The sequence below is a fragment of the Epinephelus moara genome, chromosome 13 (assembly GCF_006386435.1).
Source record: "Epinephelus moara isolate mb chromosome 13, YSFRI_EMoa_1.0, whole genome shotgun sequence".
Lineage (NCBI taxonomy): Eukaryota > Metazoa > Chordata > Actinopteri > Perciformes > Serranidae > Epinephelus > Epinephelus moara.
The window spans coordinates 31,383,077-31,405,443 of NC_065518.1; the positions used below are offsets into that span (position 1 = coordinate 31,383,077).

The 22,367-nt window shown below is 41.0% G+C and overlaps 1 protein-coding gene across 2 annotated transcripts in view; it reads right to left on the reverse strand.

Annotated features, from left to right (window-relative positions):
• Positions 1-22,367, reverse strand: part of ca10a (carbonic anhydrase Xa) — a 359,571-nt gene that overhangs the window by 184,296 nt on the left and 152,908 nt on the right. For both annotated transcript variants that reach the window (XM_050059175.1, XM_050059174.1), the window contains exon 4: positions 19,655-19,797. In XM_050059175.1, coding sequence (XP_049915132.1) covers positions 19,655-19,797 — 143 coding nt within the window. The remainder of the gene's footprint in view (positions 1-19,654; positions 19,798-22,367) is intronic.

Here is a 22,367-nt window from a genome sequence, read left to right on the forward strand (position 1 = left end):
ACAGCATGCAGTTGTCCTCAGTTTATAAGAAATTCAGAGCTACACCAGAACATTTATGATTTTCCTCTCGCTCTCCAAAACAAATGCATGCGGTAATTGCCGGTTGCAGTCGAGATTTTACGAATGAAGCCGAATGCCGGCTGCAGTCGGAATTTTACCACACCAGGCTGTGGGTGTCATACCGCTTCGACCAAAGGGGGCACTATAATCAACGAAAACGTAAAGTTCAGCACAGCTGCTTTAAGCTAATTAATATTAAAAATTGGTCCTGATGCCGCAGATTGGCATCCCTACCACATTATTATATGTACCTCATACTGTATACTTGACAGCAGCAGCTTTTAAGGGATCTTTCAGAAAAGAAAGACATTAATATATATTTTCTCAGGCACTCTCTTTAGGTTAAGAGATAGTTAAAGACAACAAATATATTTTCTGGGCAAAGTTATGGACATCTTCTTTGCTGTAACCAACCACCCTAGATAAAATCACTTTCACTGTGCTGACTGTGATGATGCCTCTGCTGATTCTAACTGATTCCTCATACACATGCTCCACTGCAGAGGCTGCCGTTAGTGAAATGTCAAACTGGTTTTGGCAAAGAGAAACTGAATTAATTTAGTGTGTTAAATATGTGGATTTGAGCAGAAGATTAACTTGTTGCTTGTTCACAGCTGGGGGAGAAAGAAAAAAAACAAGGTATCCAGAAAGAAGTGCTGCCAAGAGGTAGCAGAGTTTTCTTTCTTTTAAGCATTTCACCTTCCCTACAAAAGACAGTAATGCATCTGGGGACTGAGACTAAGTGCTGTTTTGCAGTGCCCACTATCTTTCGAATACCGGGAGCAGGATTCAAACAAAAAACAGGTGCCATTGGGGAAAATGACTCCCTATTATGTGCCTCTCCCTACTGAAACACCAAGCCCATACAAACAGGACTGTCATTACTCCACCATCAGGGTCCAAGAAGACTCCAGAGACCCGAGTGAAAATGACTGATGAGAATATGGGATTATGGGAGAAAGAGGGAGCGAGAGAAACATAGGGAGTGTGTGAGTGGAACAGAGGAGTGATGGAGCAGGTGGACTCTCATCCATCTTGTCCCTGTTGACGGATATATGACGCGGGGCCTCAGGCTGGCCGTCAGCCACTGTGATGGATGAGAGATAAGTAGTGAAAAACATATAGATTCAAATGACAGTCATGCAGGACGCACACAATGGTGTCAATGTATGAGTTGACACAGCTTAGAAAAGCCGTGATATTAAATGATTTTGCTACTTTTGGGTCATATTTAGTAAAACAAACAAAAAAAAAATCATAAGCATGTTGAGGTTAAATACTGAAAATGAAATGAAAGCAGCACAAAGGCAGCTTCTGAAATTCCTTTCGGCATACTTTTATTATCTTCTAAATTTACAAGCTGAAAGGCTCGCTTTAGACATAATAAAACATATGCAGACAGGCCATTTAGTTTAAAGGAGCAATACAGTGATTTAGTATTGTACTTTCATAAAGTTGGCAGTCTCACAAGAGACAGTTTAAAAAAAGAAAGGTCGAAATCAGTGCAACACTTTGAAAGTTGTATAAAGTCTTTTGTAGTTCCAGTGGAAGCTCCAAGAAATAAATACACTGAATATGACAAATTAAGTTGAGTGACATCAATTGAGTCAGCATTGGTTGGGTCTGAAGACCACGAGGTGTGGAGTTAAAGAAGCAAGATTACCAGACCTGAAGCCCACTGCTCATCTCTACTGCAGGCTAGAGGCTCTAGGCTACGTTAGCCACTACTAGCATAACTAGCATAACACACCTGAATCTCAATATAACCCAGTACCAAGTAGTATTGAAACGTCTCAAGTCCAGTGATACCTGCATTTGATCCTTAGAGCACAGGGGTCTGATCCCGGACTGTCCCAACTCCCCACTGGATCAGCAAATTTACTGTTGCTGCCTAGTCATAAGCTGCTTTTCCCCTCAAATGATCAACTCAATGTCTACCTTGTTATCATGAGCTAACACAGCAACAGAGGCTAATATCCAACACCGAGCCGTTTAACGTCAGCAACAAACTCTCACCGACACCAAATGGCTCGACTCTGTTGTTAAATCTTTTAACTGTTAGTTAACATTAGCCGTGTGATGCAAACAGTTAGACCTGTCGCTCTGTGAGTGTGGCCGGACAGATTCTTCCAACTGTCCCTGCAGTGGAGCTCACATTCCTACAGCAGCAGATTCAACCCAAAGTTGGCAGTTTGCCAAGATGCCATCAAAACGCTGGTAAGCATGGCTACACTACATGCCGATCCGTTCACATCATGGGTATCAAATGAAGTAGTCTACTGATATTAATATTACTTTAGGGGTATGGTATTGGTATTGTAATTTTTTTAAGCAAGCATTTAAGCATTTTTTTTACCAAGCCCTAGTCTGCAGCAGTGAAGTTGCATTGTGGGTAATTTAGGTGCCAGAGGAATGAGTGGAATAAAGACAAAATATCGCTGGTACTACAGCATCAATTTTAAGATTTTTTGGCTTTTATTTACGACTCAGCTGAGGTTGGACAGGAAAGGGAGGAGAGAGAGGGAGAATGACATACAGCAAAGGGCTACAAGTTGGAACTGAACCTGGGCTGCTGTAACTTGGTCTATATGGGACACACACTCTACTGGGTGAGCTAGAGGTTGCCCCGCAGCACAGATCTTAATCCTTTTTTTAATCTGTCCACTGGGAGTCCCTTGCGAGTGCAAAGCTAGATTGAACAAAGCTCCTTCAGAGTCGCAGAAGCCATTATACAACCATTTTCATAGGCTGAGTAGAACCAAGACTAGTTAATGACTTTTATGCATAAACTTGGTGGAGGTCTCTTTAAAAGTTAGCATCATAATATTATTAGGGAAGCACCTCATGAATACTTAATAGATGAGTAACAAATAAATATAAAGTGATTGCGTGCATAATCCAAAGTGTACTCAGCGGTACATTTTACCGTAGAAAATATAAGCTGGCGTGGGTGAGTTAATGAACTGTAAGACCACATCACAGTAAACACATAGGGATGTCACTGGTGTGCATTGGGCACTTTGAATATTCTGTTGTGTGTTGTGTCCAGCCACTGTGTTTTGGCATGAGCATCAGTATGTTGAGTACCTAGAACAGTCATATAATCATTTTAGCATTAACCAAAGCTGAAGCACCCTGGATCAGTGTAAAGCATGCTTATGTCACAACAGATCCTGGATTTGAACTGTTCCTGTTCTCCCTGGGTCTATGTGGATTTTCTCCAGGTGCCTTGGTGTCCTCTGAAGTCATACAAGTCTGATGAATTCAAAACACTGAATTGACCTAATGTGCCTGTCTTTGTCCGTCTCTCTCTCTCTGTTATGGACTAATGACTTATCCAGTGCGTACCTTCTCTATTGCCCAATGCATACTGGGATAGGCTGGTAGGTTTGCATGCTGGGATAAATAACTGAACATATCTGATATATCCAGGATATTTTTGGAACAATTCCCAGTGAGAATCTGCATGTTAACATGTTCTACAAAAATCTCACACTGAAAATGATGACCTCAGAATTTACCCTTCGGCTACGTTCAGAATTCAGGTAAGTTAGGTTTAAGACAGACTGTTTGCACTGTTTATTTGCAAGTGATCAGATCGGATTTGTATCCAGACATCACCTATCTGCATAGGTTGCTGTGGTGACAACATAGGCATCAGTAGCTATGCTGGTGACATGGCTCTCCAACACAGAAGCATGAGAAATGGTCCAACATTTTTCCCTTCCAAACAATAGAACTGCCAAGTCCTAATAAAGAACACCTTCATCACACTAGACAAACTGGTAGGGAGGCTGGTATACATTGCAATGTTCTATGTTGCACTCATGGCTGGCTTCACTGTGCTGCGAGAGGTGTTATGCCATCCATGAAGCACTGACTGGTGGGAACATGTAGTCTTTGAGACTTTTGATGAAGATAGGTGGCTTTCCAATTTTAGAGTAAGCCCAGGGGATGTTTCGCAGGTTCTGTGGCCGTCTTGCAATATACACAACAGACACTTTGAAATTCAACTTCAACCAAAGCATCCAGACTGGGATGCATCTATAGGAATCCGATTGGAATTGCATTTAAAACCATCAAAAATTTTGGTTTGGATCTCACTTGCAAACATCGCATTTTTCGTTTGTCTTTTTTTTTTTTTTTTTTCTTCAATCAATCTGGACAAATCTGGATATGCCAAAAAATGGATTTGGGCTGGCAGTCTGAACAAGCCCTAGGTAATAGTGATAGTAGTATTGTCAAGAATTTATACAAATATCCTTAAAATTGTGTATTTATTTGTGATTGTTCTTCAAGGACCCTTGTTTTGTACTGAAGGCCTTGCATGTATGAAGGCTGGATGAATTTAACAGAAGGCTACCTTGCTTCAGGCAAAGATCTTTAGCTTGTTTTCAGATGGCTCAACCCCATGCTGATCTCACTCCTCCACATTACTCCAGTGTTTGACTTAAGGTAGTACTTGAAGAGTACATTTCTGAATTAATACATCCACACAGCAACTGAAGGTCACTCCGATAAGATAACTAGCATCAACTAGATACCCCCAGAACTCAGCGCAACTTCATGTCTTTTGAAGTTTAAAAAAAAAATCCCAAGACTCACACTTTATCCCTCTCTTTGTTAAACTGATGTTCTGGCCATGTTTGCTAGTGGCAGAGCTCTAAGTCGGTCCACCACTTCCAGAGTGAAATAACGAATGAATGTTGTGGTTTTCAAGACACACCTCTGAAAACATTAGGATATGTAATTGGAATTGGGTGTAAATAAGGTACTTAATGCCACAAAATGATAAAAAGATTTTACTTATTCATTAAATTTGTATTATCATTAGCTGGGGCAGTAGTGGGTTTCCACAACATCACCATATTACAGAGCACCCCGTGTTAAATGGTGTTCAGTCTGCAGCTGCAGTTGTGCTTGTTCCCATCACACTTCTTTCGTACTCTGTCTGTTTTCGCAGAGCAATGGTGCTGTTCTAAACCTGCAGAGCTCAGTAGATGGATTGGTATCTACAGCTCCGGAATATATGCCCATGTTTCTTCTTTCATCTCATCTGCCAGTCTGTCAGGAAGCTGTCTGCTCTTTCCCAGCTGCCAGCTACCCCCCTACCAAATAATGTTTGTGCCGCACCCACTGTGCATATCCGTGTGCGTGTTGGTGAGGGATTGTTGGTGTGACAGGCCTGCCAGTAACTGCACTCTAATTACTGACTTGCCTGTCTAAGTTCCGGGAAGTCTAGTAACCTTGTTGGGTTAAATAATTTGTCTTCATCAGTAATAAAGACTTGCAGATAGTCCCAGTGGGCATTGACTTCACTTCATCAATTATGCCAGCCTGATATGGTTACATTAGACCCATATATCTCTCACAGATAACATTTGAAGGGATTATAACATAGCTGGTGACCCAGTTGAGTAATATAGGGGAGTCATCGGATGCTATGGATAAGGCTTTTTCCTAATTCACTGTAAATGATGTAATAGAAAATAACATTTCCATCACTTATTTAAAAAAGGATAAGAAAGCCATATCTTCATCTGATTTCATGAGAATAATTAAGTTGTAGCAATTACATATTTATATATGTATAATTAGCATTAGCAAAAGTAGCATTAATTGATATTTTCTGCCCATTTTGGGACAACATAAGAAGGTGTAAACACACAGACATATCATTGTCTTATATAGTGATATGGCAAAACAGTTGTTCAGTAATACAGCAAATAATGGAGCAACACAATGTTTCATTTGGAGTCAATCCCACATAAAAAAAGATGATGACATTGCCAGGCTGTTCTCATGCACTGTTTATACTTACACCTGCGGAAAGTACTACACCAGAACTGTATATAACCCACATAATCATAAACCAGTCATTCGTATATAACCCACATGATCAGGAAGGCTGGGATCACGTGACCAATGCAATGACAGGAGAGAAGGACGACATAGTATAAAAAGCGAAAGTCAGCATGAGGAGACAGGGTGGGGTGGTGGATTGGTCAAACAAACACAGAACTCTCCCCAGGAGACCTGTAATCGTGTGCTGTGGGAAACCAGGGTACGTCATCACCATGCTTCTTTCCATAAACCTAATCTATGTAACTTCACCCTCCTAAACCTAATCTATACAAATTTACGTTTAGTAGGTAACGTGATTTTTTTTAACCTACTGTACATAACTTTACTTTATTTATGTAATTTTACTTTCAGTATGATGACACCATTTGTGAGGCCCTAAATTGTGATCTTGTTGGACTGTGGGGCACTTCATATGTTGTACTTTTTAATTTATTACCTGCGGCAAGAGGTTTTGTTTGAGGTTCGGTCTCTTTGTTGTTTGTTTGTCAGCACAATTTCGGAATACTATACTGGCCCCATTTTCATGACGCCTGATGGAAGGGTGTAGCATGGGCCAAGGAGGCACCAATCTAATTTTTTGGAGCAGATCTCAATCCAACGTACCCTCATACAGCGGTTCATACTATATCCTACAAATTAGCGCTGCATGAATGACATTTAGTAATTAACATAAAGTTACAGAGGTTGGGTTTAGGTAAATTAAGTTACTTTAGTTAGGTTTAGGAAAAGAAACATGGGGACATTATGTAATTAACATAACTCTACAGAGGTTAGGTTTAGGCAAGTTAAGTTACTGTGGTTGGGTTAAGGAAAAGAAACATGGGGATGATGTGCCTTAGAATGACTAAAAGTTCACACGTTTATGAACATCGTTCTCCTGGGGAAAGTCCTGGAGGAAAGTCTTGTCTTTTGTGACCTATACCAGCCTCACCTTGCCTTCTCACTGATCTGAATCCTTCTTTACTCCTGTCAGCACATTAGTCACGTGAACGCAGTCTTCCGAAAAAGGTGGGTTCTACAGGGATTCCCGGCTTATGATTACGTAGGATATGTACGAATTTTGGCACATTATTTTTTGTGGGAATTGTACAGTGCATGACAACAGCTTGCTGACTCAAAGGGCAGATCAATCAATTATTTTTCACTTTGGTTAACATTGCAAGATAGGGCATTTAGCCTTGGCAGAGGTCTGTGCTCCCTAAGTGCCCTTCTAATTTGACCATATTTTAGTTACTTTCAAGAGGTGTAGGGCAAAGAATTCATAACTAAGTAATGTGGTGGAGGGTATACTCAGGTATACAGGGTATATCCACCTCTTTTTTAGTCCGCTTACAGTTTACCCACATATCAGCCAAAAGGCCATTGGAATATATAGGAGGGTATTCCCACTTTTTCCTCTGTAACCTTCCCATTTACCGAGTAGTACATACACATCATCAACTACGACTACACCACTACGGTTCACTACGGAAAAGACAAAGGGGACATACCAACAGACTGTGTAACTTATTATTTAGTTGACGTTTTAGACTTTGCTAGTTTCTGGAAGTAGAGAACTATAGCAGAAACTTCTAATTACTTAAAGTGGTTAAACACATTAATGAAGATACTGAATATCTGCCTCTACTGTTGTAATGACCACTTTCCTTTCAGAAGTACCAGTACAAGTGAAGGCCCTGAAAGCCCCTCTGTCAGCTGAGCCCTAAATCCCACAAGACACAAGTCTACAGAGCTTCCTCCCTCGAGATGTCATTACCAACTCTTTGAGAGGGGATCCATCAATGGGAGGAAGAGAGGAAGAAGTTTTCAAACAAGTTGGAAGGGCTACACACAGAATCCAACCGATCACATGAGACTGTCTTTGATTTTCAACACTGGAAAATCACACATCATATATAGATTAATAAAGATGGTATATTCTCCACACAGCAATCACAGGAAAACATTATGATAGCCATTTTCTCAAGTTTTTCTAGTGTTTTTCTTTCATCACTGCCATGAGAGCCATTTGTAAAGCAAAGATGGTGGCAGTTCTGTGTGTACCATGCTGTGTGGTGTCAGATAGTCCTCCCTCTGCCTGCATGTCTGTCCTGTGAGACTGCAGGACGGCAGTAAAACTTACTCTGACCCACTTCCCTGTGAATCATCCTGCCATATGCTGCTGTACACACCCAATGCACACACCGGCCATCTTTCTCTGTCAAAATACAGATACACACTCTATGAGCATGCACTCCTCTAATCTAACACCTCTAACCCGGCCAAGCCAGCACAGAAGCATGACAGCGGCGTGCTGAGGCTGAAAGTAGCCCAGGAGAGAATACAGACCACATACTAAGAGGAGACATGCAGCTGATTGAAGTTTGTCTGAAAGGAGACACAAAACAGATAGATGTGAAGAACACACAATCACAAGTTTCATTTTGTTGTTAAATCAACTTTGAACTCAAGTCCAAGTCCATTGTTTCCCCTGAGGTGCACTGCTGAACTCTGGAGCCCTGTGGAGGTTACACTGAGATCAAACAGCTAATCCAAATATGCACAGTCATTGGTGGGAGGGTTTAAATGTTATTAGCAGTGAAACAATGAGGTGGGTGGGTTTTCCCTTTACCAGCCATATGAACTACTTACCATAAATAACCTTTATCAGAGCTATTCATTACCTTATTTCAGACCTGATCCTACTGACTAAGTATTGTGTGTGTTAAAGCCGGATATATCTGCCTCCTCCTCTGCCAGAGAGTTCCATTGTTCTCCAAAAACTATGAAAAACAAATCAATGAGCCACACTGGTGCAGTGGGTGACATGTTCCTTCATTACCATGAACACACACACTAGTATATTTTGAATCAATCCCACATACACCATCCTATTGCCAAAAATTCTCACAAGAGCAAATGTTGCTCAATAAGGAAGAGTTATTGCATTTGTTTGGGACTATTTTGAGCAGTGGATTAACACACATTTGGTGCATAAAAACTGCAGTGACCAGCTGTTTTAGGGAAGTACTGCACCTTTTGAAAAAATGAAATTACAGATTTGTGAGGTGTTTTTAAATATGTCTGGAGTGGAATCAATGGGCTTAGAGATACAGACAGGAAGTCAGAAAGTATTGAGAGAAGGTATTGTAAGTTCTGGTCTTTTTATGGGATTTGTTTCAATATGAAAAATATAATTATAATATTTTTTTTGATGGTTCAGACTTTCAGACCAAATACCAAAAGTTCTGGCAGGTTATTGTCATGTAATAACAGTACAGGGTAGCTCCTTTGTAGGAGTGTGTTCAGGGACATCTATTGGAAGAAATGAAATATAATATTCATAACTGTTTTTGTTAGTTTAAAATCACTGAAAACTTAAATCATTGTGTTTTCATTACCTTAGAATGAGCTGATTGTATTTACATACGGACTGGGTCTTCTCCCATGGACTCCGCCATGTTGTTTCTACAGTAGCCCAGAACAGGCAAACTAAATACTGGCTCTGCATTAGGCCATTCATGTTTTTGGGTCGGCCACTGTAGTTTTCCAACATGCTTGGCATGTGGGAGATGTTTCAGTTGGTTGCAATCTGCAATATCACCACTAGATGCCACTAAATCCTACACACTAGACCTTTAACAGTTACTTAGTGTGTAGTGTGAGCGTAGCTAGTCGAGAGAGAGAGAATGACAGTAAATGCCAACCGATTCTCATCCCAACTCATTAAGTAGCGCCAATTAGTCAGTGGACCTATATGTCAAAATATGACATGCTAGGTATCCTCCTGCATCAGTTCTGAACATTGAGAGATGGCATTTCCATGCACGCTTCTTACATACATTGTGTCTTTTCAAAATACACTTCCATTTTCACAGTAAATGTACAGTTTTTGCTCATTACATGCATACAGTCTTCAAAATTAACTTACAGTGTAGGTAAAACTCTTTATTTCAGGTTTACTTCCTCAAGATTAGGCAACAAAAGCACGTGGTCAGACCATGGTTTAGCTTAAAATAAGTACTGTTGTTACTAAAGTATTGCAATGTCATGTGATATCTGCCATGTGACATATGTCACTTGCATAGCATGCTACATATACTAGCACAGTATGTTACAATAACAGATAGTGCTCCCAGGTCCTACATTTGTTTCATCCATCCACCTGCCCTCCCACCCTCCAATCCACCTTACACAGACTCTGTCAGTCCTTATAATATGGTAGTTGCAGGCAGAGTTACAAACTCCTGCTGCTTGGTGCATATCATACCTCTGCATATGATGCCTCTGTAAATCAGTGTCTATTGGCAACGTCCACTGATAACAAAGTGATATTTGATCTGTTTGGTTGTTGCCCACTGCGTCAACAACTGCTGCCAGGTGGTGCATATCATACTGCCGCAAACAGTGCCCCTGTGCGTCGGTGTCTGATGCCAAGGTCACTGACAAAATGCCAGTATTTAACAAGTTGGGAGTTTGGGAATGAGAATGGGCCGTGGATGCACTCAGAAGATACGGGTCAACAGATGTCAACCTCATCACTAGAGTAAAACAGCAAAACACAGTTGTTACATTTCTACGTTTCATATGTAGCAGATATGTTGCCAATTTTCAATTTTATGTTGTGATCACACTGGTTAATGTGTTGTTAAGTTTAGGCACAAAAACACTTGGTTAGGGTTAGGACAACACAATGATTTGGCTTAAAATGAGTTTTCTCATATGACCCCAGTTTGATATTATTTGGACTGTTTAGATTGTATAGCAGTGGTAATGCTTTAAATGCAGTTTACGCTGCAAACTCAGTGTGTGCATCCTGTCCAGACTTTCTCCAATTTTCAAATTCTACACATAGAGGCTCTAAGGTCAAAAAAGCAATTTGACTTCAAAGTTGCGATGGAAGGTGATAGAATAATGTCACAAGTTGGAAAATTGTTCTGCACTTTCCCAAACAAGTACAGGTCCCTCAGTGCCCTTTAGTAGTTGCTGGACTTGGACAATTTTCTGATGCCTCCACAGTTGATTCTTAGAGTATAATCAATCTAAGTAATTACCTTTCTCAGTTTGTGTATGTTCCCAAAGGAAGCCACTGCATGAAAACAACCATCTGTCTTCAGCCAGCTGCTTGTTGTTACATGGTATGTGCTCCTATGTTTAAGATATCAGTGTTTGACAGGGTTGTGTTTGAACTACAAGTAAAAGCAAATGGATGACAGTAAAAATGTTTGTTTGAGGATATAAGAATATTGCAGTTACAGTGTTCACCATCTGGACACACCTATGTGCCCTGAGCCTTCCTTTTCTTTCTCCCTACCCCATCTCTCTTCTCCTCTCTTTCTTCTGTTCCTCTGTTGAGCAGTTTGTAATTGAGATTCAGGCCCACAGATGGATATGCCATGGACGCTGGCTCCGACATCACTGTTACACATCCAGCTATCTGTGGCGCCCAAGACATGAGAAGAATCCCTCAGCATCAAGGCCCCTGCATCGCCGAGGCAATTAGAGCAATCTCCCGCCTTGAGAAGTAAGAACGGGCCTCAGTCAGATGATGGTAATTGCAGTTTTCATACATGGGGCCCGCTCCCTTTTGTAATGCTGCGACAACCTCGCAGGTTCAGCCAACCCAAACTTGTGCCTAATTAATTTGAATCATCAATTTGCATAATTGAATATTTACATATTGTAATGCATTCTCCACCTTTTGCAACTGACATCAGCTTGTGTTTGCAGACTTATACTTGTCAGGCTATTGAGTCTTATGTGTACAGCAGCAAACATTTGTACATGACAGGACTTTGAATGTGACCCTGTCGACACCCACAAGCCAGAGCCACTATGTATCCAAGAGCCACGTATGAACAAACTTTGAAAGTCACAAGAAGTTTCACAGTGAATGATGGTTAATAGAAGTTATATAAAAACATGTCAGATAACCTTTCATAGATAGAGATTCACAAAGTACTTCATATTAAAAACAAATTACATAATAAAAGCAATAAAAAAGACAGATAGCAACGATACATAGCACAGGGCTGACAAGATAAAAACACAGCAGCAGCAAATAAATAAGGACAGAGACAAATAAACAGGTTATTAGCTATTTGGATAAGCTAACCAAAAGCCTGTCTGAATAAAAATGTTTTAAGCTGTTTCATAAAAACATAAAACAAGCCCGGGGATCACAATGATAAGAGAGCATCCAAAGATTGGGCTCAACAGCTTAAAGAATAAGAAAGCATAAGAAAACAATGACAAATGTCCATCATAGTGTCCCAGAGCACACAGCGATGTCATCAAATGTCTCGTTTTTTTCTGGCAAACAGACTGAAACCTTAAAATTTTCAACTTACTATTATGTAAGAACAGCTGTGATTTCCAAACAACTTATTATTTAATCTAAATCATAGTTGCAGCTCTAGTAAATAACAACAGTAATTCAAAGACTTGGACATAGGAGGTTTCTATCAAAGCCACTGGTTGACACTGTTGCTGCATGTGAAATCAAATACTATGCACCAGGGGTGTGGTCTCAAGTCACATGACTTGGACTCGAGTCATACTTGAGTCACAAATGTGATGACTTTTGACTCGACTTGACAAATTCAAAAAAGACTTGCAACTTGACTTGGACTTTAACACCAATGACTCCTGACATCACTAGGACTTGAGCCTTTTGACTTGAAAATACTTGATACCTTCCCCTCAGCCCAAATATTAAAAGTATGTTATTTGAAAGATGTAGCATGAATAAATTAATTTCCTGTCATTTCCTGGATCAGCCATCATTAACGGTATTTATTCCTGGCAAGTACATGTTTAATTCCATGGATTTACTAAGCTTGAACCAATCCGACAGCATCCAAACAAATTGCAAGAAAGTGCCATGACGAATTAACGTTATGTTACTGAGCAGTTGGAAAAACAATTTGCAGTATGCAAAACAAGTTGGTCAAAACTTACAGACTGAGATGCAACTTCCAAGTTTGTTTGACATTTTAAGTTACACAAAGAAGGGTGAGTCAAGGCTAATATTAACAAAGTTAGCAAGATAATGCTTAGCCAACGTTTTAACTCTGTCGTTAAAATGACGTTACATTTGGTGTAGAGTGCATTTTGACTTGTTTGGGACTCAAGACTTAAAGTTCAGGACTTCAGTCTTGACTTGGGACTTGACTCAGTGCTTTCTTGTCTTGACTTGGGACTTGACTCAGTACTTTTTCTGTCTTGACTTGTGATTTGTACACAAAGACTTGAGACTTACTTGTGACTTGTAAAAGAATGGCTTGGTCCCGTCGCTGCTATGCATTACATACCCAATATGTGTTGTATGGTTTAACATACTTTGATGTAAATAAACAGTAGTAAGTCTCTCACTGAGCTACAATTACCACCCCACTTCCTGGGAGCCTCCCTACCAGCTGGGGATGCATAACCATGGTAATCCATGTTAGCTCACTTCTACTGGCATCTGTAAGCATGATGAACCTTAGTTATGTTGTTGTTTTTAATCAGATTTTCAGAAATAATGTTACTTTGGCTGTTAGAAAATGCGAACCCCAGGCAAACTTGTCGTGTAACGTTATGTTACAGGCATCTTCATTGCCAGTTAATGCTTAAATTAGCTAAATGCTAACATCAGCATGCTAACAAGCTGATATTTAGCAAGTATAATGTTTATGCGTGCACCCAGTTTCCATCCAAATAGTTTTTGAAATGTTTCAGTCTAGTGGTGGAGTAACTGGCTGACATCCATTCCTTCTAAGATATCTTAGATCTAATACATTCATGCCGCTATTCTGTTAACCAACTTGTGAATCTTACAATTTCACATGCAACCCCTAAATTAACAGTACCTCAGGATAGTATTAATCCCACAAGGAAAACACAGAATGGTGATGGCTGCCCTTCAGAAATGGACCCTTCCTAAGTCCTGCCCCTTTTTGCTTTGTGCTCCAATAAGAGTTGAGCAAGCTTGGTACCCAGCAGAACATTAGTCAACTTTCCTTTAGATATGCTATGTGCCAGGCTTGTCTATGTTGAAAAGAAAACCACATTTTAAAGATAATTAAAAGATGTGACCACAGAACCTGTAAAAGTGACACTCAACACACTGTAATATACTGGTGTCACAATCTTCACAAACTCATTTCATTTTATGAAGTCACATCAGCTAAGAAAGCCAATGTCAGAACAATGCAAGCTAACTAGCTAGCTAACGAATAGCTACTTTAATAAAAGGAGTTGGCCAAATGTCAGATCAACAATTGCTCCTTTTACACTGAATCGTCAAGGCGAGAATTTCATGCTGTTTTGCCGCCTAGCCATTCTGTATAAAAGGTACAATTGCAAATGTGAAGGTGGCATCGGATGTAGTAACAGCGCCAAAATGACCTCTGTATTAACGGGACAGCAGGCAGGATGGGATCATGGGCGGCATGGGTGTGACATTTTGATTACGTGTCATGCATGCGACCCACTGCAAGAGATTTAAAAATAGCTGATAGCAGTCAGCAGTTGTCCTTCCATTGTATACTGAATCCCTGCTGCCGACTTCAAGAAGTTATATATCCTGAAACAACACACTGCGACACACCGGTGTCGCTATGTTTGTTTTCTTTGTGTCAACCTTGTCCAACCTAGCAACAGTAACTAAGGGGGGCAGGACTTTGGATCAGTCATTTGAAAGGATGTAAATAGATTAATTGAAGACACTTACTGTTGGTACACAACATCCCACCCACCCGACCACTTTGGAAAACCTTGTGACAAGTAAAACTGAGTAGTTGTGAAACCCTCACTGGAGACAGGTTACAGTGCATCTGGTACAGTTACTCATAGCCAAAAATATTATCAATGGGTCCAGGAGCACATGTATGGATCCTTTCAGCTACCTGCAAACATCTGCAGTGAGCCAAACTGGAAAAGACCCAACACTAGCAGCAGAACCCGCACTGGTCTGCCGGCAGCTTCACACACAGGTACACACACTCTGTGTGATACCACACACCTGCTATCAAACACAGGATATTAAAGCAATGTGCAGAAAGAGCTTTAGAGACTGGTTGGCTGGCTGACTGATATCTGATTGGGTGGTTGGCTGTCCAGCTGGGCAAACCTGAGAATGTGGCTATTTCCTCCAGAGAGAAAGTACAGCTGCCGTCCAAGAGCCTGCTGTTTGTTGTTCTACCTAACACTCACTGTAATTAGGCAGATTCAGGCCTGCCAGTAGCACACACACACTCTCTCACACACACACACACACACACACACACACACTCATCCACACCAACCTGCATGCTTGTCAGATTTCCTCATCTGGTTGATCAGGACTACAGGAAGATGTTTTTCGTGAACAGCAGAAGAAGAAACGAGACAGAAGCTGAAGTAGAAAATCCCCCTCGGTGTTCTGAAGGGTCACAGATTGCCACTAAAGCATTTGGAGCTTGTTTAGCAACCAAAATATGATTAAAAGCTTTAAAAGCATGACTTTTGCTGAACTCAGGATTCTATTTAACGAGACATCATTACTAAATATCCCTTTTTTTAATGGAATACACCACCTGGCACTGATGTTCACAATGCTTTTTCTGCACACACCTGACTTCAAAGAGCGAGAACAAAAGCAGGAGAGAGCCCCGCGTCCCCAAATGTGAGGAACGCCACCATTTCCACAGCGCTAATAGATTCCCTGTGCATTTAGTTTGAAATATAAAGCAGGGGGGGGAAAAGAACAAAAGACATCTAATCCTGTTTCATAAGCACTATTCATAAATGTGCAGGAAACACTTCGTGGAGAGAGTGAGGACGCCGAAATCACTTTTTTCACCTCCCCGGCTAAGTGATTAAATTCATTAAAATCTCTTCAAGTAATTGCAGCTCATCTATGGCAGAGTAAATATTCAATTAATAGTGCCTTTTTCATAACAGTGATTCCTTCAGTCCGCGGCGCATAGCCTTGCATGTCTCCCCGTCATTAATTAAAATTTCTCTTTAGAGGTCAATTAAATTTCCTTTAACTATTCATTAGCCACAATACAGAGCAGCACAAAAATCTATTAAAAGAGGAGTTCATCTTCCCTACGCAGTTTCCATGTGTGTGTGTTGTGATGGGGGGGTTGGGTTGGGTTAATCTTTCTCTTTGCTTTCCTCCTGGGCAGAAAGTGGGCTTAAGCTCTCTCTGTGTCGAGATGGCGAGCTGAGCTGTGGCGAGACGAGGCAGGAGCTCTTTACCGGTCTCCGTAGCGTGTTTGGCCAAGGCTGACTGGCTGCCAAACAGCCAGAGACAGAGCGGGGATGAATCAGCACTGACAAGGTGAAGCCAGCTTCGTGTTCACCGGCTGACAGCTCAGGTGCTCAGAGAGATGGAGACACAACAGATTACATTTAGGCCACTGCAGAGAGAGACGAGGGAAGAGAGGGGGAGATAAAGCAAGAGAGGAGGAAAGAGTGCAAAATGGCTTTTGGACTCTGGAAACTTTTCTTAGAGATAAACGAGAAAGTTGGACTCGGGTTTGTGTGGGTGTTAAAGTGTGCTGTCATGTGATGATTTGGAGAGTGGAGTGGGGTGGAATGGGTTAGGGAACAGTGAGAGGATCATTCCGCTGTTCTATGAAAATATGAAAAGAGAGGACATATTTATTTTTAACTTATGGAGTGTTAGTCACTGTGTGAATTATGACTTCTGTCTGTCACAAGCAAGGTGGAAAAGTGAGATATTGTTATAGAACCTCAAAGTCTACATATGGAAGAGGGCAGAGTTAGGAAATGCACAGATCCAAAATGACCCTATGAGTGTTCTCAGGTGTGATAAAGTTTGGTCAAGTTTAGGCAACTCAAAGAACTTTACCCACATAGTTCCAAACTTTTAACAGTCTTCTGCCTCAAACACGGCCATGTCCTTCACACCTTTTTTTTTCTGAAAATTCGTTTTGTTCGTCATGTTCATCCTAAAAATATAAGCAATGATGACCACAATTTATTTTGAACCAAAATAATCACCATTACTTTTTGATGCTTAAGTAAAATGTAGCCCGCTGTATCACAATGACAACCGCTCTTCTAAAAATGGTACAAGTCTTTTTCATTTTTTGGTACAACCAATGTTTTACGTTACACAAATGTAAGTAGTTTTACCACAACAAAGACATGTAAAGTTTGGATATATTCACACATTTGTAGGCCCATTTGTATATGTAAAATAGGTTTTGCACATTTGTGGATCACTTTCTGTCAGTTTGTGGGCCACATGACATTTGTGACTTCTGTTTCTATGGTGACACAGCAATTGAGGCTTTTGTCATACTAAAGTGGCTGTTTCATCTCAAGTGGTGTTCGTGTGTGTGTGTGTGTGTGTGTGTGTGTGTGTGTGTGTGTGTGTGTGTACATCACCACATAAACAAATAGGAGGGAAGTCACAAATATCACGTGGCATCCAAACTGACAGGAAGTGATCCACTAATGTGCAAAACCCATTTCACATGTACAAATGGATTCACAAATACATAATATGACTTAACATGTATCCATGGTGTTGTCACTATTTTACATTGGTAATACGTTTTGAATAGTTTTGATGTGAAATTAAAACACGTTTACAGAGTAAGTTATGCATATTTGCAGATTGCTCTGTATTTTTGTGGATATGACTTTACATAACACAAATTGAAAAAAAAAAAAAAAGTTTATAGATATTGAGATATGTGTGGATGGTACACATTAAAGGATTGTTTTCTGTGGGTTACAACTATTAAAGTCCAATAAAGAAACTTCCTTACCTGGCCAGATTCAAACCAGGGATGTTGTGGTTAAAGGAGTACTTTGGATGTTTGGAAATGTATCACTCAGCGTATTACAGTAGATGTCTGCTGGCACACCCTTAGTTTGTAGAAGTGGCAGGAGTTCTGACATGAAAGCCATGCAATGTACTGTGGACGGGGTCAGCAGCAAAACACACTTTGCCACCTAAAAAAATCAATAACAATTTAAGTGTGCGCTATTTTTAAAAGTATTTTCACCACTTTACCTTTCTGTCAGACAGCTTGTTTCAATGAAGAAGCCGTTAACGGTTTGCTGAACACAGGAGCTGCTGGTCTACCGCTGACTGGATCAGTAAGTTTGTGTTTTGGTGTGACTTTGGTGAATCAAAACTAACCTTTTTAAACCCCGAAGTCTGGAGTCTGGGCTTGAAAAGAGTGATATAACAGATTCAGTTTACTTTTTTAGGTGTATAAAATATGTTGTGTTGCTGACCCTGTCCACAGCAGAACATGGCATAGTGTTGGTACTCTTGCTGCTCCTACTTCTAATCTACTCAATGTCTACTATCTACTATATAATACACTGACTACTAACAAATACCTCATGTAACCCCACTTCAAAATACCCAAACTATCCCTTTAAGCAACCTCACGCCAACGTTGATTGTTGGTACAAGACAGGATGTAGACTATGTTCTCCCCTATCAAAGTCACCCACTTTGTTGGCTCAACCATCTATCTCAAAGCATTTTGCAACTATATAAAAACACCACTTTAGCTATTTAGAGAGGACAGTGATTGCTATCAAGACTGCAAAAACTCACTTGTCACAAAAACGTCAACTGAGGTCGTTTTAGGTTTTTGAGCAAACAAATAAATGCTGTCGTAAGGACAGTCTCAAGGTGGCATATCTCTTACTGATTCGTCCAGAAGCATTTTGAGAGCGGTGACATTGAGTATTGTCCTTTATGTTGGAAAAACAACACAGTACCCTGTCTCGACTTCTCTCTCAACTCCCCTCCACTTCCCTCTGATTCATCTTAATAGCAATAACACTGTGCCATTGTGAGCGATGTCCTTACTCCGGACACACTGCAGGGTAGCTGTTCTCAAAGTGGAGTCCTTGAGGGAGCAGCGGGGGAGCCCTTGCAAAAAGAGGAATTGTTAAATCCAATTTTCACTTCAAGTAGAAATTATACCAACGAGAAAATGTATGAATGACTATTCTAATCACAGGTTTCACTACTAATTCTATGAAATTCTCTGAGTGTATACGGACTGCAATTCAATTCTAAAAGGTCCAACAATTATAATCTGATCAAGCAGGGGTCCAAGGACATGACATGGGGCTATTTTTGGATCCACTAGATGTAGCAGTGTGCCATAGGTGGTAAACTGCAATGCGTCCTATATGCTCTATCATTGCCCAAGGCTAACCCTGTACTAACTGCTGGCATGTAAACATAAACTAATCATAACATTAATCTCACCATGCAACTGTGCACTTTTGAAAGCAGCCCATCTGTGAAGGCTTCCCAATTAGCTGCTGTCATATGGCACAGGATGGAACAGAATTCTGATACACACTGTCCTTGGTACACCACTGTACAGGAGAATATAATAAACAATATGCCTGAGTAATCCACTGTTAGGCTGCAGGATTTCATCTGTAAAGCCCTTAAGATAAAGTCAAGGCTTCCCTTGAACCAGAGCACAACCATTGTGCACCTCTGAATAGGTGAATTGTTTTGTATTCCATCACCAGCAGAGTGTTCGTTGGACAAATAGCTCACATTGTGTGCCAAAACAAATAGCAGTCACGAGCATCAATCAGGGATACACACCGTATCAAAGTACAATAGCGGCGAAACAACAGCAACACAATAGTGACCAGCACTAGAGCAGTGAAGTGGAACATGTAAGAGAAGCAACCAAGAGAGAGTCAACGAAGCTCCAGCAGTGAATAGCATGGTTTTGCATTTGTGTGTCTTTACCTTGCGTCCACCTGTGTTCAGTTTTATGGGCGTGAGGAAGGGGTCAAAGATCATGTGGCTGGTCTCGATGTTAACTGGCGACTGCCTCTTCCCCACCGAGCACAGGTTCCAGGCCGAGTTTACCAGCCCCCAGAACGACGGCACTGCAACACAAAAGAGAGAGTGTGTGTTCAAAAGGGTGAGCATCTGCAGCGACGAGATAGGGCCCCGTTCCACCGAGAGGTCACCGAGAGTGACGGGCAGAGTTTGTGCTTCAGCATTTTTTTTTAATTCAGACCTGCCAGACTCACAGTGGGAGAAATGTAATTAGCAGGGTTCAACTGATGTGTGCTTTTGATAGCGTGTAGAAACACTTTGGGACCGCACCTGCAGAGTTCTTCTGATGTTTGAAAACTTTTTTAAATTCTAAAATTTATGTTTTTGTGAACATTGTCAAATTGTGCCGAGGTGTAGTAAGAGCATAAATAAATGCACAGAGACAGACATGCACATACATACAGTATACATGGCACACATGGTACATGCCGACTGAAAGTGAATGAAATACAAAAATACATATTACATACATACATATAATACATATAATAATATATACATTAAAAAAAACAGTTTGGAGAACATAAAAGAAGAAACATTACACAAAATGAAACTTCTAGTTGTTACCCTACCCTCCCAAACTCCCATCCCTATTTTCATTAATTTATTCAACCTTTCCTCAGCCTGGTCCAATGAGAGCAGTTCATTCTCTTTTTGCAGGAGAACCCTTTGTAAACATGACAACAAAAGCAAAGGCAACTAGAAGGGCCCTCAGAGAGCAAAGGCCTCTGGCAAGGCCAAGTACTCTATCTCACAATGCCAAAGGTGCAATAAACATCCAGAGCATTAATATAAAAGCAAACAACTATTTTCTATGTAAAGATATAGTAGAGTAATGGCGTCCTAAGTGAGAATAAGGTCACACTCCCTGTGTGTGTGGTATTCTGAGTTTCTCTGTCAAAGCTGATTTATAGTTCTATGCAGAGCCTACGCTGTAGCCTACGCAAATGACCTATGCCATTGTGAGCATTTATATGTGTGGTGGTGTGTCTGCATCGCTCTGCAATTAAACCTTGAAAGGCTAGCTGGTGGTGGGGTTTATATGCCTCTGTGTTAGGTTTCTGTGAAGGGCTGTAAAGTTTGATTGTTTCATAACACACAAAAACACACGAAACATGGCTTAATAGTGACAATATTAAACACAAGTATAATGTCTGCTCCATTATAACTTGTGTGTTTTGCTATACACATTTTCATCAAAAGTACAAGATGCTAACTATATTAGCATGTGCCTATGACATTTTGCATTGCATAAATTTGCTTAGCATCTCGCAGAGTTTTTCTTGATGAAGCAAGGAACAACAGCAACATTCAACAAAGGTAACATTACATAGTTGGGCTCCATTTTAATTCAAAACATTGAGTTGTCTAACTCAAGACAGGTTTTTTTCCCACAAATACAACATGCTAACAAAGCCTACCACATTTTACATTGCATGATTTAGCCTAGTGTCTTGTGGAGTTTTCCCACACTCATGTGAAGCCAGAAACAACAGAATCATTTAACAAAGGTAATGTTGTGAAATTCTATATTATAACTCACAACGTTACCTGACAAAACAACTGTCTTATACTGGACAAGTTTTCGCCATATATACAAGATGCTAACATTATTAGCATGAGCCTGTGACATTTTAAATTGCATAAATTAGCCCAGTGGCTAGCAGACTTTCCTCTTCTCATATGAAGCCAGAATAAATCACTCACAAGATTTTTATATATATATAAAAAAAAACCTGGTTCACTGTATGAAGTTCATGCATATGCCCATGGTTGTCTGTTGGGAGGGACTTAGGGACAGACAGGTGAGATCTGCAGGAGGAGCGAGTATTTATTTTTCTTTTTTATCTTTATTTTTTTTCATTTCCAGAGTTCTGCCTACCCCAGCTTTAACATTAACTGCAAGTTAAAGCCCCTACAAGGAACTTTCATTTTGAGTTGATTTTGGCGACCCTGCGGACAAAAGCGGTAGTGTTTTGCCGGAATGAAGCCTACATTTCCCATGAGCTCTAGCGCGTATTGTCGTAAAGGCGCTTACCTGGCTCGCGCATGTGTTTGTTTTGGGGATGAATGAAACAACAAGATGGGAAAACTTTGCCCCCGCTCCTATCGGGGATCCCAGCTCACCTCTGCCGCGCCCCAGCTCCACCTCTCCGGCGTAAGCGGCACCGCCGCCGGGGTAAACGCAGCGGTCGGCTGGTAAGGCTGAAGGCCTGTTTGGCGAGCACTTCCACGGCTTCTTTGACTGAGTATGGAGCGGTGCCTCGCCTCTTTATTTCTCGGCACTCGCTGGACCCTGTCGACGCCTGGCTGGTACCTGTCATCGGCCCGGATGAGGTGTTCCAGCCCCGCAGCCCCTGCTCTCCTCGTCCCCGCTGGCACGGGGTGAATCTGCGCAACCTGCAGCCTCTGTGTGTGGCTCCCCGGACAGCTTCGTGGACCCGCCGGCTCCTGCCAGGATTGGGCTGGTAAATGCTAGATCGCTAGCGAACAAAACGTTTATCCTGAAGGATTTCCTGACTTCCCGAGGATTGGATTTTCTCTGTGTGACTGAGATGTGGCTGACTGTTGGTGAGTCCAGTGCTTTCACAGAACTTTTACCCGATGATTGCTGCTA